Raw genomic sequence first — 8,553 nt, forward strand, 5'->3', positions numbered from 1 at the left:
GTCTGCAAAGGCATCACATTAGATAGCACTGGTTTATCAAGTCTTTTAAAGCAAGCCTGCATGTGCAGTTGTTTCTAGCACTTTTCCCGAGGCTGTTCCCCACAGAGAAATATCAGTACCCTGCACTTTTCCTCCTGCTCATTAACTTCACCCCTGTCCCTTACCATCCAACATCTGCCTGTTTGTCACATGCCCTCCGTCTGCCTGTATCTAGGTGCAGTGCAGAGCTGCAGTAGTGCTCAGGCAGCTCTGCTAGGCATAGGAACATGACACACTTACATCCTCTGCTTTTATTACATAAAAGATCATCCTACCCACTTTTATTTTTTTCCTTAAACAAGAGAAAAAAAAGCACAAAACAAGCAAACAAAACTCAAAAAAACAAGAACAATACTACCATCAATAACAATAAAAAACACAACAGGATTTAGGCAAAACTAGAGCATTAAGATGGGGTGGGAGGTGTATGGTGTTTATACACCACCAAGCCTTCTTTACTTCTGGCTGCAGGCCTACCAGACACTGAGTCCAGCCATCTTAAGAGGTACAAGGGAGCGATCTTTGTTCAGAACCCAGAAGCCAGAAGGAAAGCTTGAGTCTGGTGGGTGTTCTTCCCTATGTGGACTTGTAATGGCCTCTGAGCACCAAACCCAGAGACATAGGGACACAGAGCTGCCTCTCTGTTTCACAGACACTCTATACACAGTTTCTCTTTATTGCTTCCTCCATCTTTTATTTGCCCTGCCACAGAGCAGAGACCTTCCAGAATTGCAGCCCTCTTCATGGCTGAAGGACAAGGTCTCTTATGAACAGAGGTCTTCTTATCTTCCTTTGACCTCCTTTGAATTTCACTCTCTTTCTTAAATAAGAGTATCCTTTCACCACCATTAGTGCCCATCAGTTCATAGCATACTGTGACTTTTCTTATTCTGCAACTGACTGAACCATGTCCAGAAAGCATCTGCATGGTTCCTCACAGAACAACACCTAGGCTTGGTTTGATGTCTGGAAAGGATGAATGGGGAATAGAGACATTCTGGAGACATTCTGGTCTCCCTCAGATCCTGTCCTATATGCCTGGTAAGTGTATGGGAGAATCCAAAGGCCATCTCTTGCAGTTAAGTGTATCTTAGGACATGGAAAAAGCCACGCCACTAGCTCTGACAACCCCCGGGGAGTGCATCCTGTTCCTCTGCCTTCTGTTTGGGAAGGAAAAATCAGTCATCTTCCTGCCAAGTTGTAGACTGAGGGCACCAGTACTCCCAAATTTCTTTATCGGAAGAGCCCAACATGGGAAGAAAGCTGCTCAACAATTGCATGTTCTTGCAGGTGAGCGCTCAGTTTTTGTTGGCAATCTTCTTCTTACGGGCTGAGACAAGATCATAGAAAGGGTCCTGTGTGATGCTGGTCCTGGAAATAGGATGAGATGAGAACAAGAGATTTAGTGCTGGAGAAGAGCAAAGGCAACCCTCCCTGTACAGAGAAACCACTCACAAAAAAGGAGGACTGGAGAACTACAGACCTATAGCAAATAATTTAGTTGTTGCTACAGATTCTCCTGAAGGAGCCTTGAAGCAACTTGGAGTCAAGGTGCACCACAGCTGTTAGGCTGTGAACACTTCTTTCTACTCCCTTTTCCAGGCTCCTTTCTGATTTGGCCCTCCTGATGGCCAAATAAGCTGTGTGATCATTTGTCCAAGGACTGGACAAAGAAAGCCTACAGTCTCCAAATTCTGGTCTTCTCACCGTATTGCCTCTATCCACTCATCGCGTTCTTCTGGTGTAGCTGCTGAGATCTTGTAGGACTGATGCTTGCCCTCAACCACCTTCCCATCCCCGTCTGTTTTGCAGGCTTTGATCTTCTGCCCCTTACAGTTGGGATTGAAGAGCTCAAAGCAATTCTGCCAAGAAAGAAAGAAAATGGAGCATTTAGGTAGTGGGGAAGGAAGAGAGGTGGGGAAGAGAGGAGAAACAGGTAAGGAAGAACTGATGCCTTCAGCCATAGATGACAGGATCAGGGGAAAGAATTTCCCTATCTTCGAAACAACAAAGTCTTACCTTCCTCATCCCAAGAATCTCCCTATATGTTAGATCTGCAGACCATCCCTCTTAGATAAACACATCCCTCCTGTGAAGGACTAGACATTAAAACAGGCCTTATGAAGAGAGAGAGAACATCAGCAGTTCACTCAAGAACACCTTGACCACTTTGCTTCATATATGAAGAACTCTTCACCTTTTATATAATATAACATGTACTCTGCTGCCTGTCAGTACACAGACAGCAAAGCAAGTCTTCCTGAGAAATGCCCCATTGGAGGAGTGAGTATCATCTACAGTAAATGTGCAGAGAATGCCACTTCCCAGGAATGTTTCCTAACACTGTCTAGTCTGTGCATGCTGTAGCTCACTATGGAGATTCATGATGAGGGAAATCAAACCCGTAACTCCTGGTGAAGCATTTGTAAAATGCAATTTTGTGCACTCCTCCCTGCTCCCCTATGCACCCGTGCACACAGTGCAGCTAGTCAGGGGAGAAATCAAAATGGCTGTCAGTGAGGAACTGCCTAAGAGTGGAACTGGCGCTGGTCTCACACCAGTCCATCACCGGTAAAATACAATCACATTTAGAGGTAGGACAGGATGGTTTGGCACGGTACCTTCCCTCTGAGAAGCATGGAAAGAGCAAGCTTGAGAAACTGCCCTTTTCCTCCTACCTGCCACATTGGAGTTTTTGAGTGCTTCTTTCTAGACTCAGCAGTACAGGTAGGAGGGAACAAGAAGCAATTTTTTGTCAGAGGTTGTGCCTTGAAGACAAACAGGTGATGTTTTTTTCCTTCAACTACTGTCCCCTGTGTCTCACCCCAGCACTAAAGCAGAATATTAATAGTAGAGAGATTGCTTGGTGTCCTGTGACAAGGTATGTGCTCAATCGTACAAGGCACCGTAGGGTAAGAGGTGTTGCTCAAGAGAAGTCTGCAGAGTGAAGAAAAGARGGGAAAGGCCAGTGAGTTCTCTCCCGACTGACCCAGGTGAGAGATTGCTTTGATCAAAGTACCAAGCAATGGAGGCTTACTGGCTTTTTAGGGTCATCCACCTTCCGGACTGATAGGTTCTCCAAAGGGATAATGCCTAAAGGCTCTTTGTCCTGAAAACAAGAAAACTCAAATTAACACCCAACATACTCCCCACACACCTATGCAATGATTTACAGCCACTCTGTTTTTCCAGGCACATGTGCCTGAGGAGATTCCCTGATTTTTAGAATAGGGACCTTAGCTCATAAGAAACCACAACAAAAGCTTCAGTGTCAACTTCCATCACTGTGAGAACTGGAGCTGACTTAGGAGAGAAATGAGGTCTGAACTTAGTCTGGGAATGCAGGGTTGAAAGGAAGATTTACCCCGTACTCCCTGCACCTCCCAGTGCCCTCAAAGGTTTGTAACCACTCAGGATGCAGTTTCCCAGCCTGGACTTAAGCCCTTACTGTGGTATATTCGAAGTAGTACAGGCAGTTATCGGTCAGAATGAACCATCGGCGTTTCCAGGTTTTCACACGACCTCCTAAAAGCAATGAAGTTTAAAAACCATTAGAACCACACTCTTGCCATCCTTCTCCCACAAATTCACATCCTCTCTCACCCTCCCAGTAGATCAGCCCCGAGGAGGTCACTGCAGTGCTCACCACTGATGTGATGCCACATGTTGGACACACACAGAGTGAGCCATTCATGCTCTGATGGGGCTACGGATGGGGAGATGTGAGGGTATCTTTCTGGGTCCTCTCCCTAGCAAACAGTGTTCAGCAGTGGGCTGGCAGGAAAGAACAAGTGCTTGGTTTCAACAGCAGGTGTCAGCCTCATCCCATTGCAGCCAGCAGGAAGGAAGACGGTGGGAATGCTGCTGTCTGAACGGGTTTGGGATTTCTTGGGGAAGATTTATGATGGGAGGGAGGCTATATGTCGGTGGGGGGTGGGAGGGACACAGGGAGGGAATTCGGACAAGTTATAAGAATCCTTCCACTTACCTAGTTTCAGGAGCCAGCCCTCACGGCTAGGGTTGAAGAAAGTATGTGTGAGATCATTCCCATCATCTTCTGGTATGGAGAATGGCTCATTCTTTATGCTTTCAAAGAGACTCTGCCCCAAAGTGTTTTTAGGGAAGAAGGAGAGGAGAGGCAGGATGAGAAAAGAAGATATATTTCCGACAAAGCTTGTACACAACCTGCATCCATACAGTTCCCTCTGTTTCCATTGGGGCGGACAGGTTAATGAGGAGGGCACTGGGCATACCACGTCACTCAGTGTGCACCTCACAAGCACAAGGTCTTAAGTAGAATAACCATCTCTCTCTTTTTTTTTTCTTTCTTTTTTTTTTCGTTGGGTGAAACTATCACATTGTGGAAATCCATGGGCACAAAAGTGCATGTCCACATCAAGACAGGCTGCAGTGCCCGACCCTAGCACACAAGTGTGCCACTGTGGGTAGTACTAAGGAAGTGGGCAAGGGAGGAAGATGACAGTGACTGCAGACCTGTCTTTGAGCTCTGAGTGTCATCCAGTAATCAAGTGCTCAGTTGAGAACATGCATGCACACATAGGTCCACATGGTCTCAAGGAGATACATTTCACAGACTGTAAACATTTCCACGGAGGGCCACAATGTGCGAAATTTCTAACCGCAGAGTGGCACTAAGGCAAGTTACTAGCTTTAAAGTGACATAGAGATGATATTTGCATAATTTTTATTTGCCATTATTTACTGCACAACCCCCAAGACATGAATAAAATTTAAAATACAAGCACTTGCAATTTCCCTTAAACTGACGAAAATAAGTAACACACTAGAGAAAAATCTAAAGCCTTTTACCTGAGGGGATGCTGCTCAACAAAGCCACGTGTGGGGTGCTAGCACTTTCTTTGACACAAGGCACAAGTTATTGCCCACAGGCTCATTAAGTTATTGCCCACAGGCTCACTAAGTGAGGCTAAGTCCAGTCAGGCAGGTTGCCCACTTCCACCTTGCCTCAGAGGGCAGGCACCCTGACTGCTAAGCCCTTGAGGAAATGGTTATTCCAGGTGCATTAACTGCTTCTCCTGCCTCTGTTTCCCTTCTGTATCTTCATCYTTTGAGATCAAATACACCAGGGACCTGGTGAGAACTTCCCAAGTACTGGAAGAGACCCTGATATTCTTCTAGGACTCATTGGTTCTGATCCCACAGAGACATGTCCTGGTATAAGGGAGACAGTCCCTGACCGAAAGGCTACGACTTTCGAAGATGTCCAAGACAGTCCCTAACCCAAAGGCTAGGACTTTCAAAGATGCCCAGAAATGCCAGGTGCCCAGCTAGTTCCAAATTCACATTTGTCATTATTTATTTATTTTTAATCCTTAGTTAGCTTAAACCCACACTGCCATTCCCTGTCTTCACCTGTTCATGTACTGTCCCTATCCAAAGCACTTTCTATGTCTTCCAGCCCTACTTCAGCACACACCGCCCTCTTTCCTGGAACAGCCCTTCCCTTTTCACGGGAGGCCAGCAGATCTGTATTACACTGGGAATGATGGACTTTTGGTCTTCAGTGGCTCCCAAGCCACAGAGGAGAGAGGAACTGATGAGAAAATGGGAGGTCAGAGCCCTTCTTACCCTTAAGAGCTCTTCTGGCAGGTCTCTTCCTTCAGCAATACCTCGGTTGATGGATACAAACCTCTCAAAGGGGGGTTTGTCTTTCACGTTGGGGTTGTGCAGGCTGGTGTTAAGCATGATGATGGAGAAGGAAAGTATATAGCAGGTATCTGGCAAGGATGAAAAGAACCAAATGGGTGGAGTGTTACTTTAGTGAGCAAGTCTATCTAGAGCCTAATAGGTGGCATGGTTTCAGTRACAGAACAGCCTCACCCCCTCAACTATAGGAGGCAATGGGAGTTGTCCCCTATGCTAGTAATGAGAGACAGACAGGGCTAGATGAAATTTSTTCTGTAATGATGGAGGCTTTTCCCTGATGGTGCAAGCCGGATAGCTGTGGTCAGATAATGATTTGCAAGCAGATGTATTTCTGTAAGTTGGCATCTGTCCGTGCTAGTGCTGGCAGGTTTTGTACCCCACTATGATGAGATACATGTGGCTTGGAGCACTATTACCTTTTGCAGTAGGTTGGAACATAATAATAAAAGGAATGGAGATCCTTAGCCTATTGAAAAGCCTCAAAGAAACTGCGCTAAATCCTTTGACTCAAGAGAATACAAAGAGCAATCTCCACATTCCCAAGTGATGTCCTCTGTTTGTGTTTTTGTGTTTGTTTGTTTTTGTTTTGTCTGGGAAAAGAAGGCTCTTCTCCCTTGCAAAGAGTGGAGTTCAGCTTCACAGATCTGTGTAATTACCTGTGGACTGGAATACTCCTGGGTTACATTTGCAGTACCAGTTGGCAAACGCCTCCATCATTCGGTCAATCTTCTGAGCTTCCCCAGGCAGCCGGAAGCTCCATAGGAATTGTCTGTTGGGAATACCATGCCAGAGTCCTATTCAGACAGCGTACAAGAGACATTGAACCTTTCTGACTGTCCCCAGCCCCTAGGACAGCATGAAAACATGGGGAGTCTTCCCACCTCATGGGGAAAACACTGGAGTGCACCTGTATGAAGCAGGAGCTCAGCTCCTCTCTCTCTGGAAATCAGGTGGGCTCATCAGCCTCAAACATTGCTATAAGGGATAGCAGAACTAAAAGAATCATCGCTTCCTAAGGAGTGTCCAGCAAGGTGCTATGAAAAGGAGCAGGGACCTCAAGAGAAAGAGTCTTGACTCTTGACATGACATGACTGTCATGTTTCCTGTTTAAAAAAAAAAAAAAAAAAAAAAGTTGCTACTGTCTCCCCATCCATTCAAGCCACAGTGACCTGCATTGCTTTCCCTATTTGTCTGCCTATGTTGACCCAGTCAACAGGCCACAAAGACGACTCCCAAGGGAAACATGTCAACATACCTCACAGATCAGGGGGAAGCCCTGTAAGGTCTCAGAGCTTTCCCAGTGGACCCAGTGGCTGAACAAGTCTCTGCTCTACCTACTCCTTCCTACATTTGCATACTCACCTTAGTGCCTGGACCAGGTTGAGGTTGGCAAACTGGTGACATGCCACAAAGGCTTGGAGGATCTGAATGTTTGTGGGATCCCTGAAAAGAACGGGAAGAAATGGTGAGAGAAGAGATTTTGACCTTGCTTGGTTCAGATGTCACTTGGCAAGGGGACATGCACTTGACTCCATCCTGGCTGCTCCTTCCCCTYTGCCCCACAAGAAGCCACACCAAATGAGTACTATTCTTTATCTAGCTATAGTCACACTCACAGCGATGATCTTGATGCATGTGGCCAACAGCCCACTGCAGTTTGAGACCATATTCAATTTTGGCACCTGACTACTCATCTAAAATGGTGGCTGAGAGGGGTCAGGCAGGACAGGGCTTTCAAAGGACCTCTCAGCTTGCCTAGGTTGCTCACCTCCCACCCAGATAATCCCCAATAGCTGTCTTGTTCAGGCCTTCACCCTTATGGAGGAATTTGGCAATATCCTCAAGGTTTGAAGACAACAGTTGGTGTTCTATCAGATACTGGATCCCCTGTGGGAAGAAAAGTAAGACAGCAAAGTAAGACAGTTCTGGAGCTAGCAAGAAAGCAGCTCCTAACATCCTAGCCTTCCTTGACTTTCATGGTGTTGCCTCCTCTGTTACTCCCCAGTCCCTCCACCGGATCACACAACTACATTCCCATTTCACTCCATCCCTTCTCATCTACCTGCTGTGAGTCAGTTGACAGTCCCACTCCCAGTTCACCTCTACACTTGTATAAACATGTTTTTCTGGCCTAGAAACTCAAACAAAAAGCTCTGTGCAGGTTAAAAAAGAAAACCAAAAAAACAAAAACAAAACCTGCAGATTTAAAGCCAAGTCAAAATAAGATTTTGATTACACAAACATTTCATGTTCTATGAACATTTTTTAATCAAAAAGTGTGTGTTTTATTACCAGATGTCATTTTTTTCCAGATAGTTTTGATTTAAAGAAAAAAAAGTTACTTTGAAAATAAAATAATATAATAAAAAAGGTACTCAAACAAGAAACTGGCTTGAGACGATTCATTTTTTCCCCCCACACCTTTCTCTAAGCCATGCAACAGAAAAGCCTGCATTCTGTTCGGCTCCATCTTGCCCACCAAGTAAGGAATACAGGAATTTCAAGGAGTACAGAAAATCTGAGTTGCAATGTGCAAACAATCAGCATTCTATTGTAGAGAGAAATTTTGCATTTTCAAACTCAAGGAAAGCTGAGACTTTATTCAGATTGATAACAATATTTAAAATTACTGCAGATATCCAGACCACAGTGCAATTCTCCACACAAAATGCAATGAAAGAATGAAAATTGTATTAGAACTATCAGAATGTTCTACTTCAACCGAATAAATTCACTTTGTTATGTAATATATAAAAAAACCTATTTCTAAAATGCCCCAAAGGAAAGCAGTTTTAAGAGAAGAAATTGAAATGTTTTGTAGATTTT

At 45.0% G+C, this 8,553-nt stretch overlaps 1 protein-coding gene across 1 annotated transcript in view; it reads right to left on the reverse strand.

Annotated features, from left to right (window-relative positions):
- Window positions 1-548: 548 nt before the first annotated feature.
- CYTH4 (cytohesin 4) overlaps window positions 549-8,553 on the reverse strand; it is a 17,961-nt gene continuing 9,956 nt past the window's right edge. The window contains exons 5-13 of the mRNA XM_026039916.1: window positions 7,496-7,614; window positions 7,090-7,170; window positions 6,384-6,496; window positions 5,650-5,798; window positions 4,028-4,139; window positions 3,488-3,564; window positions 3,077-3,148; window positions 1,747-1,901; window positions 549-1,410 (exon numbers count right to left, since the gene is read on the reverse strand). Coding sequence (XP_025895701.1) covers window positions 1,338-1,410; window positions 1,747-1,901; window positions 3,077-3,148; window positions 3,488-3,564; window positions 4,028-4,139; window positions 5,650-5,798; window positions 6,384-6,496; window positions 7,090-7,170; window positions 7,496-7,614 — 951 coding nt within the window. The 3' untranslated portion in view covers window positions 549-1,337. The remainder of the gene's footprint in view (window positions 1,411-1,746; window positions 1,902-3,076; window positions 3,149-3,487; window positions 3,565-4,027; window positions 4,140-5,649; window positions 5,799-6,383; window positions 6,497-7,089; window positions 7,171-7,495; window positions 7,615-8,553) is intronic.

This window comes from Nothoprocta perdicaria, unplaced genomic scaffold (assembly GCF_003342845.1).
Source record: "Nothoprocta perdicaria isolate Ctin4 unplaced genomic scaffold, notPer1 scaffold_244, whole genome shotgun sequence".
In the NCBI taxonomy this organism is placed as follows: domain Eukaryota; kingdom Metazoa; phylum Chordata; class Aves; order Tinamiformes; family Tinamidae; genus Nothoprocta; species Nothoprocta perdicaria.